The 19,546-nt window shown below is 43.4% G+C and overlaps 1 protein-coding gene across 6 annotated transcripts in view; it reads left to right on the forward strand.

Moving 5' to 3' along the window:
• lrba (LPS-responsive vesicle trafficking, beach and anchor containing) overlaps positions 1–19,546 on the forward strand; it is a 173,105-nt gene that overhangs the window by 41,109 nt on the left and 112,450 nt on the right. For 4 of the 6 annotated variants that reach the window (XM_069529934.1, XM_069529936.1, XM_020101206.2 and 1 more), the window contains exons 22-33: positions 900–2,270; positions 2,367–2,563; positions 2,931–3,084; positions 3,946–4,126; positions 5,805–5,938; positions 6,463–6,570; positions 6,681–6,822; positions 7,036–7,393; positions 13,312–13,481; positions 15,203–15,287; positions 15,592–15,725; positions 16,480–16,541. In XM_069529934.1, the coding sequence (XP_069386035.1) occupies positions 900–2,270; positions 2,367–2,563; positions 2,931–3,084; positions 3,946–4,126; positions 5,805–5,938; positions 6,463–6,570; positions 6,681–6,822; positions 7,036–7,393; positions 13,312–13,481; positions 15,203–15,287; positions 15,592–15,725; positions 16,480–16,541 (3,096 nt within the window). The remainder of the gene's footprint in view (positions 1–899; positions 2,271–2,366; positions 2,564–2,930; positions 3,085–3,945; positions 4,127–5,804; positions 5,939–6,462; positions 6,571–6,680; positions 6,823–7,035; positions 7,394–13,311; positions 13,482–15,202; positions 15,288–15,591; positions 15,726–16,479; positions 16,542–19,546) is intronic. The other 2 variants (XM_069529935.1, XM_020101207.2) reach the window with 1 other exon arrangement.

Below are 19,546 nucleotides of genomic sequence, written 5' to 3' on the forward strand. Positions count from 1 at the left end.
CCACTGCAGAGCATTGTCACTATAGACGAGCAGTCTAGTCGACCCATATCAGATGGTGAGAAGACTGAGAGAGGCTAATAGGCCGTGGGCAGCCGCTCTCAGAAGAGCGGGGGAAAGTTTTAAATGTGGACCAGTTAGTCACAAACTGTCCCAGTGGATAGATGTGGTAACGAGCTACAACTTTACAGCACTGGGAAAAGATCCTGCCTCCATAATATGTACTTTGAAGAAATAGTGTGTTAGAGAGGTTTATGATGCATCAGATGGATCAGTTTTAACCACTAATGTAGTTTAACTTAAATGTAGTTAATCATGTTAAGAACACATCATTTAGGTTGCGTTAGTTGTCATTTTGCTTTGTTTAAATGTCCCATTTTTCCAACAGAATTACAGAAAGCACACCTCATTGTTATTTCCAGTTTCTTAAAATTTTGAATCCTATTGTTGTAGTTTTTGCTGTTGTTCGTATCAGTAATAACGTCATTATAGTCAATGAGTTATTTGCAGACATTTGGAAACACAGCATCATTAAAAAATAGTAGATTGGTCAATAAACACAAATGGTCAGAGAGTCACGTTTTCAACAACCAAAGGAAGAGCCCATTATATTTTGGAGTGGATCTGGATAAATGGGTGGATCCATAGCGAGACAGGGCGTTAGCATTGGCGGAACAATGTGCTCTCCAAGGGCATTTTTTGACCTGTCACACTTTCTTAGCAACTACTTCGTTGAGTTAAATGTCATCATATGCTATTGAAATGATGGCCGAACCCTTAACAGTAATACCTTGTTTGTAATAAAGGAATCAGTTTTATTTAGAGATAGACCCATTTGATAGCTGGTATCAAGACAAGTAATGTTTCATACAGTTGAACACAAACTCTTTGTGTGTTTGCAGGTGACCTTTGAGCAGCACAAGGAGAATTTGTCCCGCATGTTCCGTCAGTACCAGCATCAGGAGTCTCTTGGCACAGTCCGAACCATCTCTGGTGTCAGCCAGAGCTCTGAGAACATGGAAAGTGTTAACGGGTCGTCTGCAGAGGAGACGGCCCCCAACACCGTCATTGAGCTCAGAGTGGACGAGCTGTCCCAGAAGTCCCCTGAATCAGCATCCAGTTCCACCATCACCTCCAGCCCACAGGAGACCGCTGATGAAAGGGGGCAAGCATCCATCACTGTGTCAAACATCCTGGCGAGGTCTGAGGAAAAGGAGCAGAAGTCGGCTGAGGGGCCTCCCAGGGACAACTCAGGTGATGGAAAAGAGACAGACGCTACCGTGACACCAATAACGGATGCAGAGGAACAGAGCGAAGAGACCAATAAGCAGGAAGCAGCGACTGAGACTTCCCCTGACAAAGACACAGATCAGCTACAACCATCTGCCAGTGACCCATCTGAAACTGCGGACACAAAAGCAGCGGAAGTGACCAGAGACTCTGCTTCAATTCCTGCCAGTGATGATGCACAAGCACCAACAGATGGAAAATGCGAGAGCGAACAAAACAAAGGTGAATCAAACACAACGACGGAAGACTCTTTAAATGAAGTGGACACAGAACCATCAGTGGTTTCAGAGGAAGAAGTTAAGACCGACCAAGCAACCCCTGCAGCCGGTCAGGAGAACAGCAGTGAGGACCAGGTCGATGTTTCATCCGTTAGCGACCAGATCCACCCCAGAGATGTTGACGATAGCCAAGAGGAGACTTCTCATGCTTCTGTTGCTGCTGTCGCAGAGGAAGGGGAAGCATTGAAGAAGGAGGAAGATGCACATGCGGATGATGAAGGGAATAAAAGTGACCAGGAGGGAAAGGATGTAAAAACGGAAGAAGAGAAAGAAGAGATGCTGAAGGTTAGTGAAGAACCTGGAGAGAGCAAAACTGAAGAGAAACCTAATTTGGAGAGCCCGACTCCTCCAGTGGAAACACCCGAACAAGATGAGACAGAACCACCCAAAGAAAAAGTTGAAGATGAACAGTCTGAAACCACAACTTCAGACCAGCAGTCTTCAGACACCACACTGCCCCCTACAGCCCAGGAGGGTGCAGAGCAGTCAGACCCCACCTCACCTAGCCAGCCTTCGGAGACCAGCGGTGGAGAGGAAACCGTGTCCAGTGCCCCAGAGAGCAACACTGCCGCCGCTGTCAGCTCTGACACCCAGAAGAGGGCAGACACTGTCAGCAAGACCAAAGAGATTAAAATCGCCCGACTGGACGTGTCCAATGTGGCCTTAGACACTGAGAGACTTGAACTGAAGGAGACCTTTACAACAGTATGTATCTGTTGGTTTATCTTTAACTAAATTGTGTTGTGCAGAGAAAATGCCTGCTCACATCCTCGTGTTAAACCTAATCATGTTTCTCTGTAGGAAACAAGCCAAGGTCAGTCGACCACCACAACAACAGCATCAGCAGGAAGTTCCTCAAGTCAACCGAGAGAGAGCGGCGCCTCGGCTCCGCGCTCCACCATGTTTCGCATCCCAGAGTTCCGATGGTCTCACATGCACCAACGCCTCCTCACTGACCTGCTGTTCTCTATTGAGACAGACGTCCAGATGTGGAGGAGGTAGGAGGATTCGCTGACTCTGACTTTAACTAATGCTTGAGCAAACAATTAGTTAGTAAATTGATTAATTGAATTAAGATCTATTGAGTTTTTATGTCCCTCAGGGGTTAAAGCAGCTCTGAAGATTCCATTAAGTCTCTGTAGATGTTTTCATATTCATTGTTTATTGAACAAACTTGAAGAGGTTGACCAACAGACATGAAATGTTCCTGTAGAGATGGAAACTGAAGGAGGTTTTTAATAATAAGGTAGACAGGTTACTGTCTTGTAACAAAACCTGCTCCTGTTTTATTTTATTTTCTCTAAATGCTGCTGTTGTGCAACATTTCAACTACTTCAATATCTTTTTTTCTTGTGTGTTCACTAGTCACTCCACAAAGACAATTCTGGACTTCGTGAACAGCAGTGAGAACGTGGTGTTTGTCCACAACAGTATACACCTCATCTCCCAGGTGGTGGACAACCTCATCATGGCGTGTGGAGGCATTTTACCTCTGCTCTCTGCTGCCACCTCCTCCTCTGTGAGTCTCCTAACCTTTCTTTCTTTTTACATCTTGTTTTTGTGTGTGGCTGTAGCCGATCGCTCCAATCACAGGAAGTTATCCATCCGCATTGACCTTTCTCAATTGCATTAGACTACAGTTAGCTGCGTCCTAACATTGTTAGATTGTTTTTGTGTTGTCTGACCTCGGTGACTGTGCGTCTCTTACACAAGCCTCTGCTTCTGCCAATGACCTGACCTCCCTGTCTACGATGCAGGTTGATGTTCAGCTCCATTGTAATTCAGTTACATTCAGTTCAGGGCTGCCTGTAACCAAATAAAAAACTGAATGTGAAAAATTACAACTTTACATGAAAGGATGTGTTTCTAGTAGAGCTGTTGTAAATGTTACGTATCTACATTATGTTCTCAGATGTATATTCTAAACAGTTTTATATAACCTATATTATAAATACCTGTAATTAACAATTGGCGATTTAACATAATTCTGGAAAAAATATGTCCAGGGTTTGCACCAAAGGCTTAAAAACATTTTTTTTTTTTCATACTAAATTACTTATTTGAAATATAAAATGAAAAATGCACAAACTCATAAAAATCAGTCCTCTAACATCTCACAATGTTAAAGAGAGTGAAAAACAATTCCCGGCTCTGCGCTGAAATTTTAATTGGTTCCTCCCTGACCCATATCGCATCAACACAAGTTTTGTCTTAATCCACAGTTTCTGCGTTATCCTGCTAATTAATGGATAAACAAATATAGATGGAAAATAACTACGCATCTTTTATTTATACAAAGCTATTTTTTTTAGGGGTACTGACCAATCACTTATTCCTACTTCTTTAATTACCTATCCATTCCTTTCTGTGTAATCTCTAGCATGAGCTGGAGAACATTGAACCTTCCCAAGGCCTGACAGTGGAGGCTTCCGTCACCTTCCTGCAGCGCCTCATCAACCTCGTGGACGTTCTCATCTTCGCCAGCTCCCTCAACTTCACGGAGATCGAAGCAGAGAAAAACATGTCGTCCGGAGGCCTCCTTCGACAGTGCCTTCGCCTCGGTAAATACTTCTTTGATTTCCCCTTCCCACATCCAAGAGCCAATTAGCTTTTTTGCATTCTTTCCCTTGGTTGTCCCATTTTTTTAATGACTTCAAACGTGCAGACGTTTTAGACGCCAGGCTGATCAGCTCCTCACTTATTTTCCCTTCGTTATCTTCTCCTTTTACTAAGCCCTCTGTCCTCCCTCGTTCATCGATCCACCTCCTATCAGCCGGTGGTAGCCTCTCGTATTAGCCCCAGTCGTGGCTCCCTGTAGCCTTTTTGACCCTCCCTTCTGTATTCTCTCTTTCCCCTCTGCCTTCGTCTTCTTCATCTCCGTCCGCTGTTCTCATCAACTCGCCCCTTTCGCTCGCGCTCGTATCAGCACTCTCTTATCTTGTTATTATAACCCCACTGCATGGCAGCACTCTAAAATGGCTGCTATCATGATGTAGTGAGTTCTCCATAATGGCCTTGGCTCTACTGTAGCGCAGCGTAGCCCGAGGCCTTTCTCAGCCTTCTGTTCCAGGCTATTAAAGTTTTCTCTGACAGCATCAAAAGCCAAGACTCGCTCCAGCTGAATAAAAGATATTGAAATTCCTACATTATTAATTTTCTATGGCGAGTATTTTCAGCAAACACAGATCAACACTATATAAACACACACAGTCGCTTGGAAGTGGTGCAGTACTCTCTTCTCAGATTTAAATAATTTCTTCTTGCTTTGTTCCTTAAGTGTCGAAGTGCATATGCAGGTATCCGGTTTTGCTTTTAGATCCTCATCATAGTGAAGGTTACATACAAAAAGGCTGTCAGAGTGGAAACATGTTAAACAAAAAGCACTTCCTCTCTCAGATATTATCCAACTTCCACTGCTGCTGTCGGGTTTTCACAGGAAAACGATGCCACCGAACCATAGTCCCCATTTTAGAAAGCAGTCGTTATGAAATGAATATTTGATGAGGTATGCACTCCCCATTGCTGGCACCTAATCTGATTTTGGGAGACTATAACAAGGTTTTAGCATCTCCACCCCTCCCTTGGTCCCTCTTCTTTTTTCTTTTTATAAATGGTCGTAGGGTCGTAAGAGTAGTCCTAATGGAAAAAGTGAGCCCATTTCCAGGCAGAATAATTCCCCCCTTCGTAATCTAAATGGCTCAGAGTTAACATTTGTCAATTGTCAAGAACAGAACAGTGGGGGTTGGGAGGGGCTCTGACAGAGGAGCAGTACATTAGAGTACAAATGGTACGTGTGCCAGTTTTGAACTCACCTAAACTTGTCGCAACAGAAGATATTTCTTTGCCGCAAAGGACGTTCGGTATCTTGCTGCCTACTCAGCATGTGCACACCTTAGCAGTGTCGTTTGTTATGGGAGCTGCACGCTGGAAGTGATTCAGGAGCACACTCATGCACTATGACCTTGGGAGGAGAGGTGGAGCAGGGAAGAGTGAATGATGCTGCCAGAGTTGGCCAGAGCACTGACCTTGGTGTGGCCCCACTTTTTCTCCTTTGTTTTTGTCTCTTTCTCCTCTTGCTCCTCTTGTGGTTTCTCTCAGTCTCTCTTGCTGGATTCTCAATTCTCATTTCTGTGTATTTGCTTTTGGAATGATATTTTTTTTAATAATACATATTTCTTCTCTGAAAGCAACTTTCTTTCTATGTTGTATCATAATATCTTCTCCTCTGTCTCTCCCCAGTGTGTGCAATGGCAGTGAGAAACTGTCTGGAGTGTCAACAAGCCCAATCCAAGCATGGCTCTGAAGGCCCAGTCCGCAGCCACAGCGCCATGCCGAGCACAATGCTTGGAACGTCCAAGTCTGCATCTGCACAGGCAAGTTCTCCGAAAAGTGTCATCACTTCATTACTTTATAAATTTTCTGCACTTCCTCGAAATGCAAGGTATCACATTAAATCTCAACAATCTATATCTCTTTTTTACACTTGAAAATCTCCTTCATTTTTCCTTTGCCCTGCTCACCAACAGCAGCCAAGTGTTATTGCATTAGCTCATATCTTATTATATTACCACATCGGCTGCTCTTTGTTACACTAGACTTGGTTTTTGCCATTGCCCCTTTGATTTGATACAGTGACTTCCAGTAAAGTCCATGTTGTTCTTCCCTGAACCGGGTGTTAAAGCTCATTTATAATGCAGCGGCTCTATAGAAAAGCCATTATGTTAAGGACATGATCCCAGGAGGGACAGCTTCCCTAAGCTGTGAAACCTTAACCTACTCCACATAGTGCACATGGATAACTAAACATCCTGATTGTTGTAGAAACGTGTGTGTTTTCCTGGACTTTCATTCGTAGATAACATGTGTTAATGGTTTGATTTTTCTTGGATGCGTGCAGAGTCCTGTTGATGCAGTGACAGGTGGAATGTCTCCAATCAGAGACCTGGACCGGCTGCTTCAGGACATGGACATCAACCGCCTCCGGGCCGTTGTCTTCAGAGATATTGTGAGATGTCCATCAACCACATTATGTCATAAACACATAACAGCCATGGAATTACAGAGATATGACTGAAGATACACGCAGATTTTTTTAGTGTATGTTGTTTGTTCCAGGAGGACAGTAAGCAGGCTCAGTTTCTGGCTCTTGCTGTGGTGTACTTCATCTCGGTCCTCATGGTGTCCAAGTACCGGGACATCCTGGAGCCGCACAATGATAAGAGACATCCCCAACGATCCCAGTCTGCCAGGAGCACAGGTATAAAACAGCCCACAGAAAAAAGCTTATTTTGTAATATTTATATTAAAAGAAAAAAATACTGTACCCTGTAAAGACAAGGCTCTGAATATTTTTTGCTTGTGACCCAAAAACGTGGGAACATCCTCTCCAATATTTCTTTATTTCAATTGTATAAAATTTAATATTATGAAAAAAAAATTATAAATCACATTATTATTTGTGTCTTCTTAGACAGCGGTGCCATTTCTGGTGGACTGGAAGTAGAGAACGGCGTCTCTCTCCGGCGGTACGACTCTGGCATCGGTGATGACCACACCTCAACCGCTGCGAGCGAGGCAGACCTGTCATCCTCCAGCGTGACTCACGGTCCAGACGCCATCTCGGAGGCCTTGTCCACACTGTCGTCTGAGGTCAGACCCGCTCTGCCCTCTGATGCAAAGGGCAAGAATGTGAAAGACATCCTGCGCAGCCTAGTGAGCGCTCCATCTGATGATATCATGGTGGACCCGAGTCTGCTGCCACCGGCGTTTCTAGGGAGTTTGAGCGATGTGGCCAGAGACTCATCACTGCAGATCCACTCCTTTGATAGGTGCGAGCTCAGGGCCAAACATGGCTTGACACACACATACAGACACATACTGCTATACCATGAGTAGAAAATACTATTTTTCTGCTGAATCCTGGAAAAGTATTCTGTAGAAAAACATTTTGAACCAGTGGAATCTTCCCTTCCCTCTTCCTCTCATTGCTCTTTCTTTTACTTTGAGGCAAAGAGCCTAACAAAGAACCTGTCTTTAGAAAAACAGGAGTCATGTCTGAGATGGAAAGAGGAAGCTGCTTCTTTTCACTGTGTCACTGATATTCAACAAATTTCTTTTTCATCTCCTCTGCTGCTCGTCTCTTTCGGCCTGACATTTGAAAGGCTATCCCCCCCCCTTATTCCTGGCGTAAAAGCTGTACAATTTGCATTACCCCTGGAGGTGTGGGGGGGTGAACAGTCAGGATCGAGGCTTCAAAAGCCGAGCGGGGTACTGAAGCCGCAGACGGGCCCAGGTGAGAGAGGATGGTCATCGGTCTGGTTTGCATTTGGAGCGTTGATTCTGAGACAGACAACGGCGGAGGGGGGAGACGAAGGTAAAGAGTGAGAGAGAGAGAGATCGGAGAAGGGGGAGAAAGATGTCTCCATGGGGGTGATGTCAAGTCAAGGTTCTCATGTATTGGAGAAACATTTCTCCGTTTCTCTCTCACACACACACACAGTCGGTCGGCCTCCCCCCCAACTGTGGGAATTCCACGGCATCTCTGTGATCGCGTGTCTTTATCTGAGGAATGCTTTGTCAGGTCTCAGAGCGCTCCTCATATCAGGGGGATTAGACTGGCTCCTGTCCGCTGAGCACACTCAGTAGGAAGAGAGGACGTCAGGAGAGCTGGAGAACATAGACTAACAGCTTGCTCGCTGCCTATGGGAGCCCTCTCATGAAAGCTATACAGCCCAGGCACACCGAGCAAACTTAACCCCAGCTGCCTCTTTAAAGGAGATGAAAGCTACTCCCAGGATGTTCACACATGAACACCTCGGAGTGTAGCAGCTCCATGATTTTTTAAATATGATATTAATTAAAGGATAAGGTTGGCAATATTTTTGTCATTGAAAAAACACAGAAATAATCAGTAGTGTTTTTAAAAGGGTTTCCTCTGGGTCTTAAAAAGTCTGAAATTTAATGATCAGAATTCTTAAATATGTTTTATTACCGATAACGTATTAAATGCTGTAAGCTATGTCATAATTATATTCTTTATTTAATTCTACGTCCGTGGCGATAATAGTTTTGGTGGCATGCATCATTTTATAATGATTCCATGTGTTGTAGTTCTTTCTCAATGACCCAGATATTAGCCATGCTGAAAAAAAAGCTACAAATAAGACCAACATGGAACTGATAACTACAAACACCCTGGTCAGAATCTATCGCAGCACCCTCTGCTCGGCTGTGGCTTTGGATACCTACTGTCTCTGCCTGTTAGTGAGATAACGTAGTGACTCGAGGGTTACTCTCTTCTAGGTTACTTCATCTTATCTTCACCTTATGTGTATCTAATTCTGGGACTCTGAGATCCTTTCATATTGTACTTTACATAGATCTTAACTTTCATTCATTACGGTCATAAAAAGTCTTTAACATGTAGAAAGCTGCAGTTCTTGGGTCTAGTTACAGATTAATTGGCTTTGGCTGCAGATGCACACCTTTATTTTTGGCCTTTTCATTGGATATGTTGACAATATGAAACGAATGACACTCAGTAGAGTGCATACCTCCGCTAAGGCCCAACAGTCTCCTTTTTATATGGACCTGCATCAAATTGCAGACACTCGTAAATATCAGTCTCCTAAAGATGCCTGATTTTTCATCAAGATCCATAAATTATTCTCTGAAAAATCTACCAAAATATGTAAAAACTCACAATGTTAAAGAAAGCAAAAACAATTCCTGATTCCTCCCCCTGATCTGGATCCAGACCAAAACTGTCATGGGTTCTTTTCTGACCCACACCACTTCTTTCACCCAGTTGTAATCTGTCCAGTTGTTTTTGCACAATCGCTCCTCCTAACAAAAAGATGAAACGAAAACAAAACCTCCTTGGCTGAGATAGAATCCTATCCTTACTCTTTAATCAAGCCTTTTTTTTTCAGTTAATAAAGTCCCCAAACCCCCAAATTATTCAGACTTATTCTGATTAACCTACCATCCATATCATTCACTGGCTCTAAGCCTATATTTATTTTCTTATCTCCTCAGTTTACAACTCTTTATCAGCCCGCTGTCTCTGGTCCTTGCCCCTGACCAACCTACCACGCATCTAGCTGCGGCCTAACAGTGTTTATTATCTTGTCGTAATGACGCTATCACTGACAGCATCTGCTACTCACCAGGAAGTCTCCCAGTGATACCAGTGCAAGTCAGAGCCGACATTCTGCACTGACACCTCCTGCCAAAACATGGCAACTTTCTGCTCGACCCAGAGGATTAAATTTACGAGACCGATGCATGAAAAACACAGCCCCCCCCCCCTCCTAGATAAAAACTGGGGGGGCGGGTCAGAGGGTGTAGTAGTATCCCTTGTGATTTATTTACTAGTGGAGACCTGCTGGATTTCTCCCATCCATTTCTCAGCCATGCCCCTGTTATGACAGCCAGTCTGCAAATATTTGCTGACACTAACCAGAACTAAACAGTGTCATTGTACAAGTCAGTGATTTAGACTTCATGGTTCAGTGGAATATGCGAGTGTTAGACACTGGGATATACATGGTGTAGTTGTTTGCATTCCTGGTAGCAGGCTCTGCATGCGTGTGAAAGCTGATGTACAGATGAGTTGTGTTGATGGTGGAGTGTTGTTAATGTGCTGCTCAGGACAAGAGAAAGCACGTCGGACGCAAACAGACTTTAACATTAATCATTAATTTTAGTCAACTGTGTGCGAAAGTCAGCCTGTGTGAGTTGAAGAATTCAGCACAGAGGACACAAATAGTGATTTCACCTGCTGCTTGGTGGTGACCCTTTATCTAACTGGCTAACTGCTCAGCTCTTCTGTGACTTTATGTCCTTGGCTGTAAGAATAATCAGTTATTTGTACCTGTCATTTAGATTAATGTTACATGTTGAAAGAAAACTGGACTGGAAATAAAACTATTAAACAAGAATAGCACTCAGTAATGCTGATGCCTTCACCAACGCCCAACAGTCATCATAAATTTCAGTCCACTAAAATATGCCCACATTTTTTTACCCATCAAGATCCATAAATTATATTTTGGGAAATCAGAGAAAATTTAAGTTTGTCTTTCTTGTCCCACGTGTCATCCTTCCACCAAGTTTCCTGGAAATCAAATTGCATTTAAGCTTTTAAAAAAAACAAATAACGCACGACGATTAATGCAGAATTTACACAAATACAAAAGAAAAGATACCTCCCAATGTCATAAGGTAAAGGCTGCACTATAACCGTACACAATATATGCTCATACAAATACATAAAGTTGCAGATGAGTTAAATATGTACATACACATGTAGCTGTACACAAATACATATTTTATGTTGTACAATTAAAAATCTGACCTCTGCTTTTCTGCTACTTATGTAAAATGTTAAACATTTTCTGCCTTTACCTCATATTTCCTGGTGGCTCTTGTCCCAAATAAATAACACGCAGCCAATTTGTTTTCTACACATACTGTATATACACTGTATGTACTTACATTACACATTACCACATACTGTGCAATATCCGTGTGTATACACACACACTCGCACACTAGAAAAATATTGAGATTGGGCTATTCTCATACCCTTAGGTCCCAGTTGCTCCACTCATAAATCACCAATGTCATCCAGGTAATGTCCCGCCCACACCGGCCATCATCGTCCAATCACAGCTCGAGTACAGTTTATTAGACTTGATATTAAAGTAGCATGTGTGTGTGCATCTGCGTGTATGGTCAGTGAATAACATTTTGATGATTCACGTGCACAGGCTCACATGAAATGAGGGTGAGCGAGGACATCAAAGCTCTGCTGGGGTGTAAGCCCCCCCCCCCCCCCCCCACCTCACAGGCTCTGAGGTTAATACTCAGGAGGACGGTATTTTTACACACAGACACGCAGCAACCACTGACACATCCTCACTCATTCCTGCACTTGTTTTACCTGAAATAGAGAGATTACGGGAATCACAGCGCTCACTGCACTTATCCATTGTAGGTTAAAGCCTTTAAATAATTCAGCCTCAGCTCAGCAAATACACACACACACACACACACACACACACACACACACACACACACACACACACACACAAACACATGAACACACACTCTGCCCTGAGCTCCTGTTTGTGGGTTGAGTGGGGCCGCTGACGGCTGATTAATCGACTGGGGCGGCCCACTCATGATAAGTGTGGCTAATGACCTGCTGAATAATTCACTGGGCCTTTGCTGTGGAACAGATGGAAGGCCAAACGCATACACGGATATGTTCCCTGGCAGACTCGTACACGCTTGTGCTCTCATGTTCATCTGTACACGCATATGCATATATTCAAATACTTTTGGACACACTCTTGTGCACGCACACACTCTGTCTCCACATAGCAGGGGTCCTCTGTGTCTCTCCTGCTGTTGACACCTGGGGTGTTTCACGTCAGCGCCGCCCTGGTCCTCTGATACCACCACCCAGTCCTCTCACTATCTACAAAGTTACCAGATACTCACATCTCCAACCTTCCTGGTGATCGAACCTGATTTTCCTCGTACCTCCGTTTTTTTTTTTTACATGTGTCACTGTGGACCTTCTCGCTTTGTGTTTGTCTTTTAAACCAAACTATCAAGCCACTTGGATCCGCAGCTCTGTTCTCAAATCATAGATCACTTGAAGCAAAGGTCAACGTTCAGGGTTTTAACATTCACATTAACTTTTAATAGATCTGATCAGCTGCATTAAATCAGCCCGAACCAGCCTTTGATTCCGCAGCCAGTTATCTGTCTGCACTACAGGCAACCAGGCTCAACTCTCCCCTCTTGTGTGCATAAAAGCGCACATACACACTCACTCTGGGAACGTGCAACCATGTATGCTGGTCCTTTAGCCTGTATTTTTTCCATATTTAAATAATGTGCATTTGATGCATGCTTGCATGTCTCAGTAAGCTGGGATTGGTTTGTGTTTCTGAGAGGGAGCAGTAACCAGTGATTAGACCCTGCTTCCCTTATGTCAGCACTGACAAGCGGGGCCAGGCTCTCTTTGATATGGCCAGTGGTCTGTCAGAGCCCTGCTCTAAACTGACAGCTTATCTGCATGCTGCTTTCCTCCCAACTGCTGTTTGTCAGATAGGACTTGAACTCAGCTCAGTTCTACCAAATCACTAGGCGAGACACTTTCTGATACTTTACAGGAGGGACAAATATAAAGGAGCAGCATTATCATCGCCCAGACAACTGTGTATAAAAAATGGTTTGTAATGATTTGTAATAAGGTGTGATCATTATTTATTATACTGATTATAATAATTGTTTTGGTATTCATACCGAACTGGGTATAAACAATTAGGTCAACCAACCCAATTTAGAAGAATTTTAATTTATTAGGAGAAATGATGGTCTTTGCAGTGGAACCGTAAAAGCTGCCTTCATTATTCTATTGTATCAAAGGTCATGTCTGTACAGCAGATGCTCTAATTCTCTTATATTGATCAAATATTCATCTATGGCAGGTAACGACTGCAGATATATTGTATGCTAGGTTGTATGAGCTGTATGCTATGAATTAAAAAACAATCCAGAACAAATCTTCCAATATAAATCCAGGTGAAGGACTTCTACAGTGATGATAACTCCTCCAGTTTGCTGGGTTGATAACAGAGTTGTTTTTTTCCAGCACCATCAGCATTTTCTTAACAATAGATTTGTCAACGTTACAGTTGAATGAATAATTTGTCTCGTCTCTCAATAGAAGTGTCGTCGTCGCACCCAAGAAAGCCGGCATGGCGCCATCTCCAGGCACCTCCACTCCCGTCCCAGCAGCCACTGCTGCCTCTGTGTCAGCTGGGACACCTATTGACAGCGTCGCTGTGGTATCTGCAGCCGATGCCTCTGAAAGCACCTCTGCAGACTCTGCAGCTTGTGAGTGCATGCACGCACACACACAGACACACACACACACACACACACACACACACACACACAGATATCGACGAGTCAGTGTTACTGTGAGTTGTAGCGTTGATGAATCTGCAATGAAAAAGTCAATATTTATTTAGAGATTGTGCTTGTTTTTATGTTTGGCAGAATAATATTGCTGTGTTAGTACAATGTAATCCAGTTAATACAGGATGGAGAGGTCAGCAAGAAAAATTACAGTTACACAAATTCAGTTTAATTACAGAAATGTCATGTTTTTGATTTCATAGAATAAAAGTAAGTACATTTAAAAATATATATATGTATTAAAATATCAAATAAGAAAACTAAATAAATGTAAGATAAAAATACTGACTTCAATATAATGATAAAAATAAATTATTTTTTAGGCCATACACTTTGCATTTTACATTACAATAATCTCTGATACAGGGAGGAGCTACACTGAAATGATAAAATAATTAAAGTCTTTTTCTTACCTTATGAACTCCTATGTTTACTTTAATAATGTTGGCCATTTCTTTTTGGCACCTCTCTGCATGTGTGACTGTATAAATGTGTAACGCTTTATTTCTCTGAGGAGTGACATGAGAGGGGAATTTATGGGGTTTAGGAGATTGTGCGTTAACTGTCAAATCGTGTGTGTGTGAGAAATAATACGTGTTAAAGCTGTATGCATCAGTTGTTTGGTGTCAGTGAGCGGTGTTGAGTAAATACGTTTCTGAGTGTGTGTGTGTTTTAGTGGGGCAGTGGGAGGACTAATGGGGCCGTTCATTTACTCCTTTTTGTTTGAAGGAGCTACTTCAGCTCGAGAGGGACACTCTCACCAGGCCCACATGGCACTGCTTAACACCTTACTTACACACACATACACACACATGTACACACACACATTCCAGCCCACATTACACTGTCTGTCATTCCTGAAGAGTTATCCCTGCTCGGAGACTGTCCTGGCTGGAAAAACAAGCCGCTGAAACACCAGAGGAATCCCCCTCCTCCATATTCAACTGGGCATTAGCTTATTTATGAGCCACAGGGAAGTGAATTTACTGCCAGATCAATCAAACACGGACTTTGTACCTTACGCGCCTCCGTCTCCAGAATGAAGTCGTAAAGCACATTTTAGTTGTATAATGAAACAGTCACAAAAGCAGCCCAGAGGGGTAAATTGGTATGTAATGACTTAATGAGGAAAAACAATTCAAAAAGGAACCAGCAATTTTTTAAACATCTCACATTCCAACACAGGTGTAACACCGATGAATTTACACGCACAGTGTTCATAACAAATACCTGATATCATTAATATATGACTGAAATAAGTATCACGCTGTATAAAGTACAATCACAGCTGACGGTGAAACCTTACCAGCCTTTCTGTGCAATTTAAAGGTTTCCAACTGGAAAACCTCATGATGAACACATTGTGCTCCGAGTACATCATCCACTATCTAACCATAAAATTATACATGTACCCCCACTTGCCCTATTTGACCATAAATCCCCCAATTCTATATATTTGAATGGAGACTATTGTATTATTTCATAAGAGGCATGTTTCCACACCATTTTATGGTGCTACCCTGGTTGTATAATAAATTGCTGAGTGTGTGCTTGTGTGTGTGTGCGTGTGCGTGCAGCGTCCTATTCTTGTCCCACATCCAGACTAATAACAGAGTTCTTTGGTTTCTCCCCTGTAGCAGGCGGCCAGGTTCCAGCCAGCGCTAGCCTGCCATCTGTCCCCCCACTCTCCCCTGTGACCCAGAACACAGCCCCCAATATGAGGTGATTCATCTTCTTTTCTCCTTCTCTCTCACACACACACACACACACACACACACACACACACACACACACACACACACACACACACACACACACACACACACACACACACCACACATCAGCTATTTATGCATGTGAGCACACACAATCAGTTATTTATGGATATTCACTGATTGTTACTCTGTCACACAAAACTAGAGTTTTTGTAGAGATAATTTTTTTTAGTTACATGCCAGTTTGTATTTTACTCATCATGTACCGTGTGTGTTCATGTGGCGTTTGCCTTCCATTCCCACATCTTCAGTATCTCGGAGCGTCTGGAGCACGCTCTGGAGAAGGCGGCTCCTCTGCTGAGAGAAATCTTTGTGGACTTTGCCCCCTTTCTCTCTCGGACCCTGCTGGGCAGCCATGGACAAGAGCTCCTGATTGAGGGCACAAGTGAGTTCAGCATCATTGAGACACAGTACAGATACACACTGCATGGCTACACTCGTCCCCGCTGTCCCTGCAAACCTTCAGGATGGTGCATCTTTATAAATGCTCCCCTCATTTAAATGCAGTAGCATCTCCAGTTCTCTTGTTAATCCAATACCGTGATGAGTGTACGTTGAGCCAAGAGCCGGTCGGCGCGCTGAAGGTTTCCAGGGGGCCAGGTCAGAGGCCAGGCCACTAATAGCAGTGTTTGGGATGTCTGCTGCCACCAAACAAAATGGAAAGTTGATTGATAGCTGCAGGGGGGCTTGAAGAGAGGGCAGGGGGAGGTGTGTGGGTGTGTGTGCTTGTGCATGCATGTGTGTTTGTCTGCATGTGTGTATGTCATATGAAGAGCAACTGAAAGACCAAAGGCTACTCTGCCCTCTTACCGTCTGTGCCTCTGCAGCAGACTCTGGACACTCCGGTGGCCCCCTGCCCCCTAAAAGCCCAGGGCCCGCCATTAGGGATCAATGGGACATATGCTGTTCAAGTCAGGCTTGTAATACAAGGCCCAAATATGTATTAGTTTACAGTAACATCATGTCAGCTCATTAGGTCCATCAATACTGTCTGCTCCCTTGCAGATGGCACGATGTTAGGTTATCCCTGTTTGTGCATGTGTAGATACTCGTCCCACCATTATCCAAGAAGCTTTATGAAATAAAAAAGTCCAAAAAATAATTGTGCTTGACTCCCTTTGTTTTGTTTTTTCCTCCAGGTCTGATGTGTATGAAGTCCAGCAGCTCAGTGGTGGAGCTCGTCATGCTTCTGTGTTCACAGGCAAGTCTGGCATCTTTATCTTTTCTTATCCTTGTCTGCCACCCCCCCACCCCCCCGTCTGATTTATCGGGCTCACCTTGAGTGCAGTAAATCCACAGCCCCCTGAGTGGACAGTGAGCCATCCAGCGCCTTATCTTTCCTCTACACCAACGCCGTCCACCTTTCCGCACCCAACCCCATCTCCGAGCGAGGGCAGAGAAACCGGAGAGAGAAGGCATCTCCGGCCGCAAATATTGGTTTGAGGGTCAAGGGTGGCCGACCTGTCCGCGTCACCTCTGACCCGAGCGCTGGCCCTTGTGGCTTCGACGAAACTGATGAGAAGGGATAATGTAGATTTGATGGTGCTTTGCATTGATTATCCCTCTCCTCTCTGTTGTCTTGTGGGTGTTTTGTTGCCAAGTTTATTTAGCTGCTGTCGGATTCATGAATACTAATTCCAGGATCATAAGCAGGCGTGGGCAGATCAATGATTGGAGATGTCAGTAGATCACTCCAGGATGTCTGATTAGCATTTAGAGACACAAAGCTACTGATGGCTGCGTAGCTACTGCATGCAAACCTAAATACAGTACTTTACATTGCTATTCATACAAAACGTGTATTTATTCAGTGTATTCATAGTGTAACGCACACAAATACTCACAGTGACAAGGACAACAGATAATACCTCCCCTCTGGCCCTGTTTGTTTGTGTTTTTACTCTTTAAAGCACCTCATGAAAAAAAACAAAGATATCCAATAATAAAAAAAACACATCTGATTAATGACACACCTCTCACCGATGCGCTCCTGCTTTTTTATCAGCTTTATTTTTTAAAGAAATAGTGCCTGTCGTCTGGCTTCTTTTTTCTCCCACCACCTTCTCCCCCTTTTTAACCCCTATGCCCTATTTGCCTCCCATTATTCACTTGGTTTCTTCTTCTAAAAAAAAAAAAGCTAATGCAGTCAGATTAAACATCTGCGTGCATGGCAGTTGGTGCCCATGGATTTGTGCTAGTGGGACACGCTGAGGGAACCGAGCTCCGTAATGTCCAGAGACGGCGGAGTAGCAGGAGTGAAAGCTAGATAGAAAACCAAAGAGAGAAGAATGACAGGCTCTAATGCAGCTATTTGTCATATCTGTCAGGGTGTTGTTTAATGCTAATCTAATCAAAGGCAGAATCTCTGTGATTGCGCCGCTGCACAGCTCATGCCTCGCTTCCCCCTTTGGTCCCCAGCCCAAGCTATTTCTTCCTTTTTCTCTCAGCTGCAAGCGACCCCACCCAATCGCTACAACACACACACACACACTCATTCACTCGCTTTCCCAGAGAGGGCCTGGGATTGGCCAGCGTAGTGTTGATTGCTTCAATAAATCATCCAACCAAATTCTCTCACAGCTAATGCAAATGTAATTTTATTGTTGTGTAAAGGGGAGAAGGAGGTGGAGGGGGGGGCAGGGGCAATACGTTGCCTCTCACTGGGGAAGAGAGGAAACCAGGGACAGACTTTCCTCTGGGCTAAATTACGATGTATAATTATTTGTGTGTTGGTTCTCCTTGTGGGGCAGTGAGAGTGAGCCAGTGCGATGATTGATGACATTATTTAGTAAAGTTTGCCGGGCCCTCCGGCACAGGAAGCACTCAATTCCCTCACAGGAAGTGCCTCCGTGGCCATCTTGCGACTGCTTCCTGCCTCTGAGACAGCTGATGGAGGGAGTAGATGGAGATGCTTTTGATTGATTTTTTTTTTCTTCACACCCCCCCACACATCCATTGGAGACGTGATGCGATACCATCGCCTGTGAAATTTTAATTAATTTCCCGAGCTTTGAGATGGAGTGGTGCCGGGGTGAGGGGTCAGGAGGCGAGGGACCGCAGAGCAGTTTTTAATCAGGGATCTTATGAAAGTTGCATTGGCGGCCACATCAGCTCGGCATTGAGGAGGCGATTGTAAACCGCTGTTTGATGGTGCTCCATTTCTAAACAACGACAACAGTGCTCCCAATTAAAGGACCATTTTGATCAGACATTAACTGTAGGGGTGGCACACTGCCTTGTTCTCTGCTGCAATATTGATCCTGAATATACAAAGTGAGGATTAATGATCATAAACTGTTGTTGTAACAGAGTGCTCCGCGAAAATTGAGTTTACTGGATCTGCTCTCTGCGTTTTTGTTTATTCACTATTTCTATTGATCAATAAGAAAGTGAACAATGTAAAACTACAACATGTAAGATTATGAAATCAAATATGAATTATATATTATATCACACAAATCATAATCCATCCCTAATTTCAAGACAATGCTTCTAATACAATTTCCCAGGAAGTAAAGGTGTAGGGTTTCAACCATGTTTTTGGGTTGTAACTTAATTTTTGTTTGTACATAAATGATTAATCAGTTATTTCTCGATTAATTCGATCAATAAAATTTCAGAAAGCAGAGAAAAAATTTCCAGACTACAAATTGACATATTTTAGCAGCTTGTTTCATCCAACCAAAAATCTAAAACTCCAAAAAAGACGATGGAAAAACATGAACCTCATTTAAGAGTCTGGAGCCAAGGAATGTTTGGCACTTTTGCAAAAGAAAAAAAAAGAAACGATAAATCCAGTGTCAAATTTTATCCAGATTAATTTTATGCCAACAGTTTCAGATCTATTCAGTTTATTTATAGTAATGATCAATGTATAAATCAGATTTATGTTTATAACAATAGTTAGTTTACTCTTCCAGTTAACAGCAGCCTGCTTCTCGTAGGGTAGGTGCTAATTAGACGATTCCAAGTAAAAGCCAAAAAGAGATATTTATGACGTGAGCATCAAGGCATCATAAGTCTTCTAGTGTTATTGGCTGTGATGGCTTCCTCAAAGGTCTTGCATATTACATGAATATCATAAGAGTTCTCTAGTGAACCACATCTGCTGGGGGTCTTGGATGTAAAGAGCCCCCCCCCCCCCCCCCTCTGATGCCCCTGATTCACTCGGACACTCTTACTCTCCAGCTCACACTTGTTTTCTCC

The sequence above is a fragment of the Paralichthys olivaceus genome, chromosome 8 (genome assembly GCF_024713975.1).
Source record: "Paralichthys olivaceus isolate ysfri-2021 chromosome 8, ASM2471397v2, whole genome shotgun sequence".
Classification (NCBI taxonomy): domain Eukaryota; kingdom Metazoa; phylum Chordata; class Actinopteri; order Pleuronectiformes; family Paralichthyidae; genus Paralichthys; species Paralichthys olivaceus.